The following is a 20,110-nucleotide window of genomic DNA, read 5'->3' on the forward strand; positions in this document are numbered from 1 at the left end:
GACTGGTATATAACACTGCGTGCTGTCACGCAAGTGCAGTTAACATGAACAGGTATGCACAGACTGGTATTACACATTTGCAGCTGTCACACACAGGTGCAATGAACAGGTATGCAGTGACTGGTATATAACACTGCGTGCTATCACGCAGGTGCAGTGAACATGAACAGGTATGCACGAACTGGTATTACAAATGTGCAGCTGTCACACAGGTCAGGTGCAGTGAACAGGTAGGCACTGAATGTGCTGAGTCTTGCACAGCATAGCAATTAGCAAGGGCGAGCTGCTACTGACAGAGCTATATGTGCAAGTGTCAGTGGGCCACACACAAAAAAAAATCACATCACATGAACATTAGCTCTCAAAAGAGCTGTTTTGGGTTGCTTTTTAGCAATAAGTATCAGCAAGGAGCAAGCTAACAAGCCTAACAACAGCCGAACTAAGCTTTCCCTATCTTGTCTCCAATGTCTCTCCCTTCTCTCCCTAATTCAGCAGCAGACTGGGTGAGGAAATGGCCAATGCTGCTTGCTGCCTTTTATCAAGGGGGGGGGGGGCTTCAGGAGGGAGTGTAGCCTGATTGGCTTCCATGTGTCTGCTGACTGTGATGTAGAGGGTCAAAGTTTACCCCAATGATGAAGTATAGGGGGCGGATTGAACTCGCATAAAGTTTGCGTTCGATCATGAACGCAAACCACCGTTGTTTGCACTAATAAGTTTGCATGCAAACAATTCCGGCCATCTCTATTGTTAAATCCCATCCTCATCACAAAGCTGGAGCCTCTCTGTCTGTGTCCAACCCCACCTGTGTTGCTGCAGCTCACCCTCAGCTCGGGGGCAATGGCTGCGGTTGCCACACCAGGAGTACAAAATAGATTATATTTATTATATTTAAAATTACACTGCAGGTACTATTTGAGATCATTTGGCACAACTTATTTTAAGTACTTTTCTGCTGGCTGGAAACGTAAAAACTTAATTTATCAAATACATCTCTTGTGAGAAAACTTAAGAGAAAGGGTACTTGAATCAGGGCCTATATGTCTATGCAACAAAAATAAAGTGTAGTTGACCATAGACATCAATCATAAAACTGTAGCACTAAATTTGGCTTAGCAAATGTAGCATGGAACCAGACTCTCAGTAAGTCCACTTAGGGTTCAGTATTATTGTTTTCACATATAACTAAACAGTTGAGATTTGCAAAGGTCAAATGACAAAATGAAGTATCTGCACGCTATTCTGTTTATTAACCTTGAGAAAAAAGATGATGATGTCATCAGCACAAGCCAATGTGCAAAGCAATTATGGGAACAAATTAAACACCAAACATTTGCTGCTTGTTAATGTGTGGGCTGGAATTCACAAAGCAACTTCATCACCACATCTGCTTTTAGGAAGGTGGTTTCCATGTTTATGTAAAGGAATGTCCTCTGTTGAAACTATAATTTGGGGCTATTTTCTACATTTATTTTACAAGACTGGATTGTAGTAATGTTCTGTTTTATGTAATTTCAGAAGAAAACAGATGCATAAATTGAGACAACCCTATTCTTGTTAGTGACTTGTTTCCTGTTCTCATGTGTGTATCCAGTGCAGCATTTAAAGAAAATGCATCTCTTTACCATATAGGAGCTATTTTCATTCTTGTGCAAAGATATTGATCTTCAGTTAACATCTAAATGCCCCATTTTAATATATTTATTAAAGCCCAATGTAAATTACCATCTGATTTCTTATCAAAAAGAATCCCTAAAATGTTACTTTTAGTGTAATATGAAGCTTTTGCAGAAACATTTCTTATTTGAAAAGATGGCACCCAAATTACTTTAAACGGTGTAATTTGGCCACCAGCAATAGCTGGCAGCCGAATTATGCCTTTCCCACTGAATCCATGGTGTCCTGGATGGGGGATAGTAATTAACGCCTCCGGGACTTTTGCAGGAGCAGGATGAGTCAATTTTTGGCTTTGCCCTGTGCCCAAATTTCCCGCTGCTGTTTATGCATGTATGTGTTCAGGAAATCTTTAATCCAGAAAGTGTATGATGAAGCTGCTCCTGACCGAGTACTTAAACTGGTCTTAAATAATTTTAATCAGAATCTCTTTTTTTATATGCTCCCTAACATTATTGTAGGGAGTCAACCATTTGTATCTGGAATTGGCCTTTATGCAATACATTTATTATTATGCTAGGATGAATCCACACGTTCTTATTGTAACGTGGCATGATTTGCCTTATAAATTATTGTTGCAGTCACACTGTGAGATGAGCAGTATTGCACAGTAGAAACCTGACCTTTAATAGTGACTTGAATTGGGAGGAATATGAAATGTACCCCTATAGGGATAAACAGGCAAAAGTTTTGCAAAATCACAGCCAAAATTCTAATTTTTTCACACTTATTTGTAAGCATATTGCACAAGACTGTGCATTACAAAATAAGAATGCATTTGAAACTAGAGATTATAAAAGACAAGTTAAAGTAATGCATCCTGCCTAAAGAGCTTGCAATATAATTGTACATCCATTAGTCAGCAAAAAATATGACTTCTGGTAAATATAGCTGAACTGGAGAGAGGCTACAGTACATCTGACTGTGTGTGTCTAGCTCTAAAGTTTATACAGAACTCAGGAGTAGATTTTTTTATTCACTTGATCAAGCATGCATGTCTAAAAGATTTCAGCTGGATTGTACATGCATGTACAGCTAATGTCTACTATCTGTATCAGGCCACCTCATTATTTTCTGTTTTTGCTTTAAGTGTTGATTTGATTGATGTAAGCTAAATAATTAAGCTAAAGTGATTAATTGGAGAGTGACTTCTTGCAGAACATTGCCTTAATTTATAGTATAATACTGTATATATAAATTCAGTAGTACTCTCTTATCTAATAATACTTTCAGCTGTTACAAGTAGATGACTGTTAATTAATATTTACAGTGGCAGCTGGTAATTAATGTAGCTATTGCAGCAATGGCTAAAATTACCAGTGGTATATTTAACACTTTGTACATAGTTGTGGTTAGGGGAGAAAGAAGTAGTAGAGTTTTAGCTAGTCATACTCGAATATTAAAATTATAGTCAAATGAGCGATATACCATAAAAACCGTGATGACATTTACTACAACGTTTGCCATAATATCATTTTAAAACTAGCTTTTTGCATTCGAGCTATCGAGGTAAAGACCTCAAAGAGAACTACTGTCGGAATCCCAAAGGAGAAGAAGGGGGACCTTGGTGTTTCACAGTGGACCCTAAAGTTCGTCATGAAGTATGTGACATTCCATTATGCTCAGAAGGTAACAGTTTATACAAGACTCTAATATTTTTACAATTCAAATTCTGAAAAAGAATGACACTTGTAAATTAACTCTGCTAATGACAGCAAACTAAATGTTAGCAAAATATCTATGCACTTGGTTGTGATTAGGGATGAGTGAGAATGATTTTTGCAAAAAGAGTGTATGGGGAGAGGGCTGCCATCAGACATTTTTGGGCCCCATACTAGGCAAACCTACTGCCCCCCGCCCCCTCACTCCCCTCTGCTCCCACATTGCAAATCACAACCTTTGAAGGCCTAAATAAACAAAAGTTTGCTTTCCTAAAACAGAAAGAATTTGCGATAATTCAGGTTGGAGTGAGCTTGAGATGTCTCCCAGAGCAACACTTTGAAGGCCTAAACACACTAACGTCTGTGTGACCACTTTTCACACCCTCCCATGGCTGGGAGTGTTCTGCGTATGCTCAGTTGGTTAAGACTGTAAGTGCACAGAACGCTCCCAACTATGGGAGCATGCTGGAGGAGCACGCGGCCTGGGACAGTGCATGCCCACTGGCCCACAACCCAATTGGATTGTGTGAACTTCACAGAAGCACAATTAGGCTGAAAAAGGTATCAAGGGAATGGACCAACTACAGGGGGTTGGGAGGAGCTCCAGGTAAGTAAAAATCTATTTCTCCTATTCATCTCAGGTTTACTTTAATCACTAACTGACTAAGGTAACTCCTGTATGAGCCTCCCGGCACCTCTCACCACAATAATGGACAGGCAGAAGGACAGACACGGACAGATACAGTCTGCAGCTTGGGCTCGTGTGTGACGTCATTTGCTTTGCCCCAGACTCATTCAGGCCCCATACAGCAGTCCCCCCTGTGATGCCCTGAAGGTGGCCCTGATTCAATGTGTTCCATGCAGCCTGCTATATATATATATATATATATATTTTTTTTTTTTCTTTTACGTAACTTATCTAGATATCTGATGATAGAGAACTAGATATTCTTGAAAGATTACACTAAAATATATCCTGGTCACCCTCAACAGGCAGTGGTTATATAATCACTGCACTGACAGTTAGTATAAAAGACAGGCTAAGAATGCACTTCTAAACATTTAGCACACACATTTTTGTTATGTGAGAAAATTTGCTAAATAAACTACAGGTCTTTTTTTATTAACCTATAATGCAAAAAAAAAAAAGTGAAACCATATCACTACTAGGGGAACTAGCCTGTCTGTCACCAGTTATGGGAATTTTACCAGAGAGTATTTAAACAGCATTGCTAGAATTTATTGACATTGGAAAGATGTGGACTTAATGGTGAACTTAAGTGCTCCTACAATCAATTAATGAGGCACGTTCAACACAGGCCTTGGATATGTTTCAAAACATGCATCAATATGTTAACCATTAAGACTTTGATTCTATGTACTGATGTTAACGACCTGAAAGAGAATTTACATTCTCTTTCTAACATCAAACTGTATAAAAAATAAATGCAGAAATCTTAAAAAAAAAATTAAAAACATCAAATAACAATATCAGAATCATAGTCTAGTAACATAATTTCGTATTATATCCTTTTAATTCTATAGACTGATTTTTGTATTATTATTTCCCAATCCAAACCAGGTGTACTGGAGAAATACAATGGATGCACATGCATATTCTTACCATATCTGTACAAAACTAAAAAAAAAAAAAGCTTAAACTTCTATATATCAATATCTTTATTTTTCATGCCCCCCCCCCCCCCCCACACACACACACACACAACATGCTTTCCATTTAGCTTTTAAAGATTTTTCCCATCTACAATACATTTTAATTTGCACAAGAAGACAAAACAAATAAGATTTATATCGCACTTTTCTCCTGGTGGACTCAAAGCGCCAGAGCTGCAGCCACAAGGACATGCTCTATAGGCAGTAGCAGTGTTAGGGAGACTTGCCTAAGGTCTCCTACTGAATAGGTGCTGGCTTACTGAACAGGCAGAGCCGAGATTCGAACCCTGGTCTCCTGTGTCAGAGGCGGAGCCCTTAACCATTACACCATCCAGCCACTAATCAAGCCACTAGGAAATAATTTTGATAATATTACCATATCTGTGTAAGTTTGGATTCTTAGTTTGTTTAATGAAACATATAGGAAGCTATTTATTAAAATGGATGTATGTTGTATTTACAGGGAGGGTTCTAGTCTTTTTGCAGCTCAAAGCAAACTTTTGAGGACCCCCCACCATCTCAGGGACAGATATATATATACTCTGTGCACACACGCTGTAAACAGCGTACATATTAACTCGGCGCCACTCAGTTTGGCGCGGGGAGAGTCGAATGACGGCTCTCAACGCTGCTGCAAAATTCCGAGGCGGAGTTGATTACTATTCCCCCTCCGAGTTGTTGCAACTCGGAGGGCAATGTAATTCGGGGTATGGCAGCCGCTGGTGCCCCGAATTACTACTACGCGCCCCTACGCGCCTCTACTTATTGTCACATTGTGAAAGTAACCTGATAAAGTAAAATAAACTAATCCCAGATGTGGAGAGGACTAATTGAATCATGGAGAGGACTGTAAACATTGAAATGAACTGCTTACTTTTATAATTTCTCCATAATGTGGGTAGCCATATTGTTTTTTTTCCATCAAAGGCTTAAACCAGCTCATTCAGCCTTATAATATGTGCCTCTGCAACTATCCTCTACATACATAGATACAAAGTCAAAGTTGATATTAGTAGTGAGCTAATGTGGGCATTTTCATTTTACCATAATTTTAGCAAAATGTCACATTTTTGCACAAAGGAGAATTGTCATGATGATTTATGGGCATGAGAAGACACATTGTATTAAATGCATTGAAGTGAGAAAACACATCCTCTCCAAATTCATTAATTAGTTAATGGACATGAGATTAAGATACAGTTTTAGGAAAGTTCTCATTTTCATGAAAATGTCTGTGTATTGAACAAAAAAATTCCATTATATTTTTGCAAAAATTCCAGAGTTAGGGCAATTTTTCATAAAAAAAAATTACTTTAGTAAAACATTCAAGCTTATCCCTTGTTTTCTCAAAATACTCCCAATAGATAGACCTTTACAATGAGGCCTAAGCAAAGCCCCCGATTGGGAGAACCAAAGCAGTTTTTTTTAATCATATCAAATTATTTTCTTCTGACTTTAAAGTAGAACTGTCACCTACATTTTAAAGTTCCTATTCCATTTTTGTATTTGAAATGTTACATTATGGGCACACTATATTAAAAAGTTTGTTCCTCAATATTGTTTGTCTGAAAGCACATACCCTAGTAGAATATAACAATGAATTAGGTTACACTCTACTCAGATGATTTAGCCTAGGCTATTGCACTGTATGCTAGCAAAACATTCCAGCATGTTAGCATATGTTGCCAGTTAGTTGGAAGAAAGAAAAAAGGGACAAAGTATCTCCATATTAATCCATGAGTCATTGCAAATTGTTCAACTTCCTGTATTTAATTTGGTGTGTAAATTAAATAAACTAATTTGATCAGATCTGAAATGTAAAACATAACAAGGTGTGATGCAAGTAGAAGTCCTAGCAGATCCCATCCAAGAAAGGAAAAGGTTCATTAGGAGGATGTATACAATTGTTCTATGTCGTTTTTAGAACATGGAACTAATCTTTAATCTGGATTGATAGTCCACATTATCGACACATTGTTTGGCATATCTAATTAACAATTCCAAGCCAACATCATATTGATAGTTATATGACTATTGAATGATTACCTTGTTGAGTATAGCTTACAGCAGAAATCCACTACCTGCTTTAAGGGTGCTATATCTGTGTTTGTGGTTGCATTTCCTTTGAATTTGCTCATTGCTGACCTGCATTGATAAGCATTTTGTCTATATTCCTGGGGATTATTCATAGAGTAGCAGACCCTTTCATGTAGTATTAACTTTTAGCAAATACATCATGTCATTTATTAATAGAACAGAAGCCAAAAGGAATGAGCAATACAGTTACTTTCAATCTTTGCAAGTTTAAGTGTGAGTTCCAAAACTGTGTATACCCAGTCAAAGGAAGGCCTGGGGTCCACTAGCACAATTTGAAAATCACTCACAATTTCTGTATCTCAGAAATTCAGCGATTTTTGCCATGATTCCTGGAACAATATAGATTTGGCCCTTCTTGCCTTGTATAGTGATTATTCTGGGTCAATCGCAAAATTGCAGCAGACAGCTCCATGATTGCAACGTTGTTGTGGAACCATTCGCCTAGGGTTCCATTGGTGCAGCACTTTGCCTATTACCGGCAAACAACAAGCAGTGCAGAAGTACTGCTGTTGGGTTTCTGGTTGCAGTTCTCATGCTTACGAGTTTCCTTTTACTGGGCATGCCCAGTTCAAATAAACTCATTCACATGCACTAATCATGCAAGATTTGGGAACACCTGCATGCCCAGTTTAAATATGTTCATTTATGGCAGTGCTTCCATTCAACTGGCTTCCAGTTGGAAGATTAAATGCTTGTGTGTGTGTGTGTGTGTGTGGGGGGGGGGGGTCAAGAAAACTGGGTGCACAGGAGTACTGAGATTGCTGTTAAAGCTTTAATAAGAAAAACGAGACGAGCTTAATATTACATGTCTGTGCCAAAGAAGGAGTAAGATAAAACAGGGCCTAAGGCAAGGTAGTGGCCCTCCATGATTTCTGGTAAGCTAAGGTGGGAGTGGGGTCAAAGAAGGTGGCAACCAGCTCCCTTGACACCCACTAACCACCTTCTAAGGTTGCCTTGTGCATGATCCTGCTGTGGTTTGTGTCCACTTCAGGTACCCTTTAAATTGACAAATAAATGGTGTCATGACAGTTACAAATTTAACCATGCAAAGATGTGACATAATATTTAATAAAATAATAAAATGTAATTTCTAGCGGAATGCGTATCCTGTAATGGTGAAAACTACAGAGGACCCATGGATTACACAGAGACAGGAAAGGAATGTCAGCGATGGGATTTGCAACGGCCACATAAGCACAAGTTTCGTCCAGAAAGGTAAGTAGTGCCAAGAAACATTTCATAGCAATAGAAATGTTAAATGATATATCATATAGAGTTGTATCTCTTGACACACAACATTCCAAAATATAGCCACATTTATTTTAAAGAATAAAAAAATAAGATGTTTAAAAAATAGAAGATAATTAAGTGTGTTATTTATCCTCCCTGAGATTTCAACTGTTCATTGTTGCACTAGTCCAGAACACAACATTGCAATCTGTCTGTGGGCCTCCCAAAATGTACTGTATATAATTAGTATAAGCAGCTATTCAGGCTTTGGATTTTTTCACCTACGGTACATTAATAAAAATTGTTTTTATGGCTGAGTGATAAATGATCGCGTGAAAAAAAATTTGACCAGTTCAACTTCTTGGTTGCCTGGAAAATAATTCAAATCTGTATAAATAAATACTCCAAAGGAGAAGTGCTAGTTACTCAAGCCACCCACAAACTGCTTTGTATTCAGTTTGAAAGTGGGCCAGTCGTAAGCACTTTCTATGAATTTGACTGGCCCAATTACAGATTTGCATGCAAGCCAGAATTATTGGCCTGTCACTGGCCATCTCTAAGTGTGAACTGCTTCAGACATCCAGATGTTAAAAGTCCACAAAGCTGTTGCTGCATGTTTCAGTACATTTGCACCCACACCAGAATAATGTGTGCCTCGATCATCTTTGTTCACATTATAAACTGGATGTTCCTGATCAATGGATAAAGTTAATGAAACAGACATTTGCTTGCACAGTTGCCCTTTTCCACTGGTGACATGTATAAAGGTCTTATATTTCATTATTAAGGAGGGTGAAAACTTTCATTTTCCAGCTTTAGTAATATTTATAAAAACTTAAGGAGACCCTGAACTAAAAAAAAGTACCCCTAAGGGGTACTTCTTTAGGATCAGGAGGCTTCCCTCCCTGGAACCTAAAGAAGCTTACCTTATCCTTCCCTCGTTGGGGAAGTATGGTGAATCAGCATGATCCTGTCTCTCAGGGCAAAATCATGCAGTGATCATATGACCACACTGGTAATGCTGAAGATTATGGTATTTTATTTATTTATTTATTGTATTCATAAAGCACCAACATATTACGCAGCGGTTAAGGTACAGACAATATTTAGGGGTGATATACAGCGATAAGACAATACAGGAATACAAGAAAAAACAGGTCAAGCAGCACAGTGTAAGTACAAGGTAATGCTTAGTCAGTCACTGGATGGAAGCATGGAGATTAGGCAAGTTGAGTTCACTCAGATCAAGAGGATGGGTGTGCGGTAATGGAAGTGCATGAACAGGTAGGAGACATAAGGAGGAGGGCCCTGCCCGAAGGCTTACAATCTAGAGGGAGAGGTGGGGACACAGGTAGGGGACTCGAGTTCAACTGCAGGTTTAGAGCACTAGTGAGGGGGTAGGCCAGAGTAAAAAGGTGAGTTTTGAGGGCCTTCTTGAAGATGTGGAAGGAGGGGGAAACCCTAATGGGGGAGGTAGGGAGTTCCATAGTGTTGGAGAAGTCCTGGAAGCGTGCATGGGATTGGGTGATGCGGGGTGCAGTCAGGCAAAGTTCATTGGAGGAGCGGAGTGAGTGGCTAGGGATGTACCTCTGGGTAAGTTTGGAAATGTAGGTTGGGCAGGTATTTCCAGATATTTGTAAAATGCTATATGTTATATTTATCTCATTATGCTAGACAGGGGGTGAATGCAAAAACAAAATACAAATATTGTGTGGAGAGGGGATTTTAGCAGAAAACTGCTTTTAAAGTAGCAGTGGAGACAGAGTCTGACCATTTCTGGTGGGGCCTTTTTAACCACTTGAGGACCCACCCTTTACCCCCCCCTTAGGGACCAGCGTTATTTTTTGTGATCTGTGCTGGGTGGGCTCTGCAGCCCCCAGCACAGATCAGCTGGCACACAGAGCGATCAGATCGCCCCCCTTTTTTCCCCCCTATGGGGATGATGTGCAGGGGGGGTCTGATCGCTCCTCCTGTCTGGCATGTTGCGGGGGGGGGGCACCTCAAAGCCCCCCTCCGCGGCGAAATTCCCCCCTCCCTCTCCTATCTGCTCATCCCCGGTGACCGGGGCTGCACAGGACGCTATCCGTCCTGTGTAGCCAGTGACAGGCTGTCCCCTGTCACATGGCGGCGATCCCCGGCCGCTGATTGGCCGGGGATTGCCGATCTGCCTTACGGCGCTGCTGCGCAGCAGCGCCGTACAATGTAAACAAAGCAGATTATTTCCGCTTGTGTTTACATTTAGCCTGCGAGCCGCGATCGGCGGCCCGCAGGCTATTCACGGAGCCCCCCGCTGTGAATTGACAGGAAGCAGCCGCTCGCGCGAGCGGCTGCTTCCTGATTAATCAGCCTGCAGCTGGCGGCGCAATACTGCGTCGCTGGTCCTGCAGCTGCCACTTTGCCGACGCGCGGTATGAGTGTGCGGTCGGCAAGTGGTTAAGCACACCAAAAGGGGTCAGTAGTACTAGTATTGGTGAAGGGTTGTTGCACCTTTTTTCCAATCTACAGAGAGCGACTTCTTAACCTAAGTGGGGATAGGTTCCTGATCCCGATCTGCTAACACAGGGGTTGCCTTAGTGGTAATCCACCTTTGTGAGAATAAAATTATACTAAAATAGTCTATTTACATTTATTTGGACGTACTACACTATTGTGGACTCTAAATATCTTTTTTATTCTTACAACCAAAAGGGTTCAGTACTACATATGCAATATATGAAAAGAATGTGATGCACTCCCTATAGCATAAAATATATAGCATTTGTCATAGAGTAAAACACCTTATTTTCATTATGTCATTATATTTACCACTAGTACACCCAAGCCCATTTAAAAATGGACTCTAGGTCTTTTTTTTGCCGCCGCCGCCTCGCTCCCTGGTTCCATCCAGCTGTCTGTGTCCGTTACTGCGCACATGCGCAGTAGGCAAATAACAGGAACACAGGGTCAGAAGCTGGATGCAGCAACACAGGGGTTTTAGAGTATAGGATTACATTACCATACACTGTGTGATGCTGCCAGATTAAATGGTGCATCTGACACCAGGGAAACCCCTTTCCCATATGTAAATACCCTCAGTATAAATGAAATATGTTACGAGTCAATCAACACAAAATGTACATTTGCATGATACATCACTTCAATGGAAACATTTTCTCTCTACAAGCTGAATGTTCATATTTTCTTCTGAAAAGGCATTACTTTCACTTTAATGAAAATTATGTTTACTTCTAAGTAACATTAAAAGTCAATTGGATTTGTGAATGCAGTCAAATGTGTTCCCGGTGTACTTGTTGAAAACAATATTGTTTTGTTGTAGACGTAGCTAATTGCGGAAGTTTTGGTAAACAACCTCGTTGTTTCCAGTCATAGATTACTTCCATGCTTAATATTATAATGTGATATGACGCTAAGCATACACAAATGTCATCTTCTCTTCTGTCTGATGTCCATCACTGCACCTGAGGGATTACATTTCACATCAGTGCTAAATTCAATATTGACTTTAAAGCTCTCATTAAATCTGACCAGGAAACGTATGAAGGATATAAACATCAATATAGTCAAATTTAAAATGGCAGGAAAACTGATGCAAGGTACTTGTTTCATTACGATATTGAAATAGGTATGCTATGTAGAACTGTAGAGAGGTTTTGCAACTCTAGTCATTTAAAACATATGTATTATTTAAAGAATATTTAAATTGTATACCTAAAAATTAGGGAAAAAAAGGCTTTAATAGTCAACCAGTGAAGGAAGGGAAGGGTGTAAAAATATTTAAAGAGACTCTGTAACAAAATATTCAGCCTTATTTCTATGATCCTATAAGTTCCTATACCTGTTCTGATGTGGTCTGGATTACTGCAGCCTTTTCTAGTTGCACTGTCTCTGTAATATATCTAATCTTCTTTTTCTTTGTCAAACTTTGTTGACCCGGAGAGGAATGACTGCCTCTGCTGTGATAGGGACAAGTTATGCATGCCCCCTCCACGCCCCCTGCAGGCTCTGTGTGTGTGCTTTGTTTATTCCTCACAGAAAGATATCTGCTCTCAATTTCAGCTTGTCTGAGGGGGGAGGGAGCTGCCCATGCTGAGAAACTGAGAATCCCTGACTGGAGTGCAGAAAATTCACTATGCAATAATAACTTGTAGTTTACTGTAACAAGATATATACAGTATATATACACATACATCACTTCCTGGTTAGCAGCCATATTTTTTTAAACACTCCCTAAAACTGGCCATTAAAAGGCAGGATCATGGTGGGGAGCGGTGGAAATGGAGAAGAGGGATCCAGGAGATCACAGTGACTCGATTGGTATGTTTTTTTTTATTGTACAAATTGGACAGTACAGATTCTCTATAAGTGAATGCTGGTCCCTCCTTCGCACCCTCACTACCAAGCTATGGCCTCTGCTTTGGTGCAAAGCCTAAATGAGGACATCACAAGGATGCATGCCAAAGACATATCATTTTGGCTGCTGCTAATTAATCATTATTATTTTTTAATCTTTTAAATAGACCATTCAGATTTGCTTTACTTACTATATTTACAGTACAGCAGCAACATGTTAAAAGCACTTTACAAGGTATATATTTTTATCCGTTCTTTTTTCCAACTGTGCCCATAATCCAGTGTCAGGTCCACAGTTCATAATCCAGTGTCAGGACCACAGTTCATAATCCAGTGTCAGGGCCACAGTTCATAATCCAGTGTCAGGGCCACAGTTCATAATCCAGTGTCAGGGCCACAGTTCATAATCCAGTGTCAGGGCCACAGTTCATAATCCAGTGTCAGGGCCACAGTTCATAATCCAGTGTCAGAACCACAGTTCATAATCCAGTATCAGGACCATAGTTCATAATCCAGTGTCAGAACCGCTATCAAACAGACATACTAGAATAAGTTGCCAATACACTTGCCACTGCCAGTACATTTTTGGACTGTGGGAGAAAATGTAGACAAATACAGGAATAGAGTGATATCATACAAACTCAATGGTACACAGTATCTGGTTAAATTGCATAGTCTTCTTAGGAGTTTAACTCGCTTTGCTAAAATTGTAAAGCAGTCCAAAAAATTTCCAGTCACAATTGTGGTAAACAGTGTAGCCGATTTTGATTGTCTACACTACAATATCAGCAATTAAGCATAAGATAATCTGCCCAAACCAAAGTTTTGTCAAATATAAACTTATGATCCCTCCCTGGCAACATCTGCATGTCTATACCGGTACTGCTTTCAGTTCCGAATTCACCCTTTTTGTAGGAGTAGCTATCAGCCACACTGAATCTTCTAAGCATTCACTGTTGTTAAAAGTGCACATTTATACAGCAATACATATTTAGAGACATTACAGGTGGACCATGTTCTGCGCAGCCAGTTGTCTTTTATTTTTTATCAATCCAAATAAAATAAATTTTATGTAATTTCAAATTGACTGGGGGACTCCATAATATGCACTAACAAAGTGCCCTATTAGTTATGATGGTTTAATAAATCATGAATCCATTACACAGTCTGTACTGTAATTTATTTATAGTGTTATTGTAATAGCAAATTCTAAAGCATGCTGTCCAGTGCAGTCCCACCAGTTCAGTGATCTGTGCCTCTTCCTTCTTTATATGGATTCTTAACAAAAACAATGTCTCCTTAGGCACCAAAAAGTGCCTGCATATGCATAGACATGCCTAATATCTGAACTTTCTAATAGTGACTCATCCTGATGGTTAGCGGTGAGTACTATTCCTTCGGCAGCTTTCACTGCATTTTCTCATTCTTTGAGCCTTTCTACTACCCCATTACTAAAATAGCACCATGACTTTTTACACACCTTAGTATTGAGTATTGAGGTCAATTGCTATTCGAGTGACCAGGGAGAGATTTAGGACTTCTGGTCCATCTGGAAGGTATGTGAAGATTTATACAGGCACTTTTAGATGTATGACAGGATAAATATTATGGGCTTTACTACTAAGAGCCTCATATCTTAACCACTTGCCGACCGTGTCACGCCAATGGGCAGCCCCAGGACCAGCTAACGCCGATTGGCCTGGGGCAGCAGCTTGCAGGAGAGCATACGCAGGGTGCGTGCGCATCTCCTGCTTGGTGGGCGGAGTGATCGCCACTCGGAAGACTGTTACGCGGCGAAACCGCCGTGTATTTACATGTACAGCGCTGCGATCAGAAGCAGCGCTGTACTGGGGACAGCCGTGTCACACAGCTGTCCCTCTCGGGGACAAGAGAGCAATCGGCTCTCATAGGCAGAAGCCTATGACAGCCGATCGCCATAGTTGGCTGGCTGGAGGGAGGGAGTGAGGGAGGGATAGATTTTAAAGAAACAGATTTAAACAAACAAACAATAATGTTTATAAAAAAAAAATAAACATGGGGGGAGCACTCAGACCCCACCAACAGAGAGCTCTGTTGCTGGAGAGAAAAGGGGGGGGATCACTTGTGTGCAGAGTTGTACGGCCCTGCAGCTTGGCCTTAAAGCTGCAGTGGCCAATTAAACTGAAATTAGCCTGGTCACTAGGGGGGTTTAACACCATGGTCCTCAAGAGGTTAAAGTGCCTGAACCAAGACCATCCTGTTTGTGGAGGAGCACACAAGTAAAATTGATTGAGATCTATTTGTGTGCCTTGACTCTCAGCCCTAAGAGCCTCCTGTCTGTAGTTATCCAGAATGAAAGCGTAAGGGAGCGCACAAGTCAAATTCATGAAGATCTTTTTGAGTGTCTTGATCCTGAGCCCTATTGCTTGTAATCATCCAAAAAGAAACAGTGGAGGAGCACAAAAGTCAAATTTATGTAAATATCTCCATGTGCCTTAAACCTAAGCCCTAAGTACCTCTTGTGGGAAATAATCCAAAAAGAGAGTGGAAGAGCACACAAGTAAAGTTTATAGAAATCTCTTCAAGTGCTATTATTCTCAACCTTAAGTGCCTCCTGCCTGTAATCATCCAAAAAGAAAGAGTGGAAGAGCGCAGAGGTTAAATGTATGAAGATCTCTCTGTGCCTTGACCCTCAGCCCTAAATGCCTTCATTAGACTGGCTGAGCAGCTTGAGAAAGAGAGTTGTGCCTAGGGCTGTTTCACACTACCAACATTTTTTAAATGCTTTTTATTTGAAAAGCTCTTGCCAATGCAATGCTATGAAGGATTTTTATAAAATCACATCACTCCAGTGAGAACACACACATAGGATTAAATTAGCAAGAGCTTTTAAAATCACAAGCACTTACAAAAAGCTCTTGCGGTGTGAACCAGCCCTAAAACAAAGGAGTTGCCATTGTTATCAGTTAGCTATGCTTGTCTTTCAGTAATAGACTTAACAATATGTTTTACTTAGTGGTGCTAATCCATCCGACTCTTCAAGGAAAAATAACTTTAAAAAAAATTGTAATTTTCAAAAAAAATACAACCTTGGCATGCATTTCATTACAAAGTACAACCACCGTTTTAGAAGTAATTTTTTTAAATGGTCCCCATTCCACTGAATTGTATGCTATTTGTTCACCAGTGTCTATATATCTAAAATGTAGACTTTTGTAATGAATGCCCAGATCAGAAAGTCTTACGATTTTATGTATAAAGTAAGACAGTCACGTTTAATGTTACCATGTCAGGAATGGTTTTCAAAAGATGCATTGAGAGCAACTCTGGGGCACCAATAGGTAACTTCAAGCTTGTCATATCCTCACATGCTAGTACAATATAAAGCAGCACTGTAAAACAAGACAGGTTATTTAATCAAATACAGTTAACGGCAGAGGGGATTCCATTGGAAGGCATTTCCCAGATGAATCATTCCTGGTTCATGGTTACCTTTTATATATGATCATTATTCAGTGGGACAGATACATTTTTATAATCCAGCAAAACTCATAATTCTCCTTTCCAGACCTTCTTTCAACAAAGAATTTAGCAATATACTTATATCTGCTTGCAGATTAAAAGCTCAAGAATCTTAAGTTGGATTTCTCTGCATAAAACTGACATCTGATATTAAACAGTGAACACTCAGACCTGAACATAGATCATGGTACATTCATTGAACTTGATATACTTTTACAGGGAACATGCACATATATTAGGCATTGAACTTTTTAATGTGTTTAGCTGAAAAAAAAAGTTTTCAGGAAAAGATTGCTCAAGATCAATGGATTAACTTATTGATGGATAGTTTTATTTTTCTTTTTTCAATTATTCTACTTCTGTGGATTGGAACCTTCACCTGTTTAGGTCATCCAGCAAATACACAGCAGTGCTGAATAAACACATAATGTAGCATTTCTGATGAATTTATTAAGGTCCTTGCCTCAACAATATATTACTAAGGGGAAGGCATATTATAGCCACAGCTGTCCACATGGGGTAGAAATCTGGAGATTATCATTTGCAAAAAAAACCAGCATATTTCTTAAATCAGAATGAAACCCAGCATTTCTTCTTTGCTCTAATAGATTATTTACAGCATATTGTATACAACCAGCATTTTTTTTACAAGAACAGCATCAAAGGGCTACACACGCATTCAAAGGGCTGGACGCTTCCGAAGTGAAGATAATGTTATCTTGTATTTAATTGTATTGAGTGAGGAATGTAAATAAACAATTCTCTGACACTGCCGGCTCTGCTGAACAAAGTCAGATAATCAGAAAGCATTTCTGCTTAGGTTAGAACATGAATAAAGCAGTTATAAATAAAATGCAAAGTCAGCTCTCAGAGAAAAAAGTGTACTTTGGGTACATATAATTTCGAAATGAATAATAATACTTAGGCACAAAAGCAAATATGATAACCGTGTGGCATATAAAAAGTAAGAAACATGTTTTTATTGAACATTATGTCAGGGTTTTATACTGCTTTAAGGTACCTAGTAACAGAAGCAGTAGCACTTCAAACCACCGTTGCCATCTCATTTTCTGTTGTAGTTAAATCTGGCACATCCAATCTGTGTGTTAGTGGAGGGTATGATTTTGGATTTCATGATGGCAGATTGTTTGAATAAGAAATTAAACAGCGACTGTGAATCGATGCTGGGACTAAATATAGCTAAAGAGAAACAAGATATCATAATAGGGACTGAAACTACTGTCATTAAGAATACTTAGTGATTATTCCAGCTTCCAGCTGACTAAAAAAATGTATACAGAGTGCCAAAGAACAGCGTATAGTACCTTGCATAGGTATTATTATGCACCTTTTCCATTTGCTCCATTCTTTAATGTTGGAAATATCTGCAATAATTATAGTCAATAATTGCAGAATTCAGGTTGCAAAAGGTGACACAGACTTGCCCCAAAGATTAGCAGCTGTGATTGCAGCCAGTGGTGGTTCTGACATATACTAGCTCAGGAGCATGAATAGTCTTCTATGCAAATAAAAAAGACAGTTTGTTTGTTGTTGTTTTTTTTTAACTAAACTGTATGGCAAAGTGAAAATATTTTGGTTCTTAAAGATATTGAATTTAATTCATTTTAACTCCGGATGCCACACAATGGCCTCAATTCACTAAGCTTTATCAAACACTTTATCAAACGTTTGATAATTTACCTCATGGGTAAAATTTAATTTTGAATTCACTAAGGTGTTATATACTTATCGAATGTTTCATCGATAAAACATTCAATCAACCTATAACACCTAAGTGAATTCAAAATGAGATTTTACCCATGAGGTAAATTATCAAACGTTTGATAAAGTGTTTGATAAAGCTTAGTGAATTGAGGCCATAATAGTCTACTATATTTACCTAAGTTTTTGTATCTATTTTTTAAACGCCTGGAAGAGTAACTTGTTGGTCCAATGGCAAAAGTTTTAGCTCCAAATAGAATGTCCTTTGTCCTTTAGTTAATTTTTGATTCCAGCATTTAATCTCTATCACTCAGTGGTTGGATGACGCATTATAATAATAATAATATTTTTTTATGAATACTAATTGCAATATCATAGTTTCCTTGGAGCAAATCATTTTGCATAAATGGTTTTAAATAATAGCCCTGGCAAAGTCATAGCACAAAGCCAGCTGGGCAAAGCCAGACTATTCAGCATGTGTGTGTCATCTTCCTGTACAATGCAATTCCAGGGAGACAGTGATGAGCTGACATTGAGCTGGTACATGGTACAAAATGCTTTCTTGTGATTTTTTTTTCTTAGTATGTCAGTATTCTAAGTATGCCAGTCTGGTTGTCTGTGTATTCATTTCATCATTTATGGAACTAATTTATGTTATGTATTAAAGAGCTTTAGATAAGCTCTCTTTGTGTGATTATTTCTCTCAGTACATTTACAGAGTGTTTAAAAACTGATATTTGGAGAGGCTCATATTTTTATGTTACTGAAAAAAATGGCATAGTAAGCTTTGCCTAGCAGTGGACATTTTCTAGAAGTTTATAAAGTTGCCACATCCTAGTGTGTGTTACTTATAATTTATAAAAAAATACATGATGAATATCTTCATCCACATATTCTGTGTACTATTGATGTGGCTCTTGCATTAGAATAGTGTGTGTAATTAAATCAACAATTTGATTGCAATTAAACTTGGGGGTGTGGTTAAATGGCACGACTATTGCCATAACAATGTTTGTAGCATTTAAACACACCCACATGTTGTTTTACATTTATATATACAACCTTGTCAAATCCTGGCTACAGCCATATAATACTCAAGGTGCTGTCTGCTGTACAATTTTATCATGACCTGCACAAATTGTAGCCCTCTCATTTTTAGTGCTTGGCCTCCCTTAAAGTTCTTAGCTGAATAAATTATAAAATATTCTAAATGGACACCAACATTGCATTTTGGTGCTAGTCTAGTTAAGTGGACCCAGTGGGAGACTTCATAGACCAACGGCAACTCACTGCTTGCATAAAGTTGATGGTGTTCACTAATTTGTAAGAAATAGGAAACGTAGCAGGAAACACTAATGCTAAAATTGCACACTAGGACCCTTGGCTCAAGGCATGGTGCTCACTTTGGCTACCGCTTCCGCTCACACAACTAAATCTATTTGGTTGGTGGCATGGATAGTGTTTCCTTATGGGTCCCCTATTTCTTACAAATTAGTGTCCATGACCAAACTGCCATGAGCAGAAGGTGGACATGTCAGCGCCACGGAAGATGCTGGCGGTATATAAATCAAAAATAATAATAATGTGCCCTATCAACTAGACCAGTGCCAAGCTTTTATTTTAAATAAATATTTATAGTCTTACGTTAGGGAAAAAAAATAAAATCCCTATCTAGTTTCCTCTCAAAGTTCTTAGCCGAGTATAACTATAAAATATTCTGGGTCGATAAGAGCATTAGGCTTTTATAATAAATGTTTTTGTCTTATGCCAGTTACATTCGCTAAGAAAAAAAAAACGAAATTTCAACTCGCTATCTATTTTTACCTCTCAGTATTCTTTATTTTAATAATCTTCTTGTTCATGCTTCAGTTTCTGTACTCTCCAAACTATGTAATGTATCTGCACATTCAGGAACTGTGCTTGATACACCTTTAGGCTAATCTACAGCTGCATAGAACTTTATGGCATCTGATTCCTAGCTCATTTAAAAATCATACTATAAAATAATATGGAGCCTAAGCCTCTGGAATCATCTCATAATAACAGGCTTATTTTTTTTTTAAAGAAATTACATACTGCAAAATATTAGTTTCTACCATAAAGACTGTGCAGCTGCAAGCCCTAAAGACTGTTTCTGCCATGAACTGCATTAGGGATTTATGATACAAAATTACCTTTTTCTGGTATATTTATGTATTAGGTTG

At 38.8% G+C, this 20,110-nt stretch overlaps 1 protein-coding gene across 2 annotated transcripts in view; it reads left to right on the top strand.

Annotated features, from left to right (window-relative positions):
• Nucleotides 1-20,110, top strand: part of HGF (hepatocyte growth factor) — a 160,449-nt gene that overhangs the window by 60,771 nt on the left and 79,568 nt on the right. For both annotated transcript variants that reach the window (XM_068276187.1, XM_068276188.1), the window contains exons 5-6: nucleotides 3,158-3,300; nucleotides 8,198-8,318. In XM_068276187.1, coding sequence (XP_068132288.1) covers nucleotides 3,158-3,300; nucleotides 8,198-8,318 — 264 coding nt within the window. The remainder of the gene's footprint in view (nucleotides 1-3,157; nucleotides 3,301-8,197; nucleotides 8,319-20,110) is intronic.

The sequence above is a fragment of the Hyperolius riggenbachi genome, chromosome 3 (genome assembly GCF_040937935.1).
Source record: "Hyperolius riggenbachi isolate aHypRig1 chromosome 3, aHypRig1.pri, whole genome shotgun sequence".
Lineage (NCBI taxonomy): Eukaryota > Metazoa > Chordata > Amphibia > Anura > Hyperoliidae > Hyperolius > Hyperolius riggenbachi.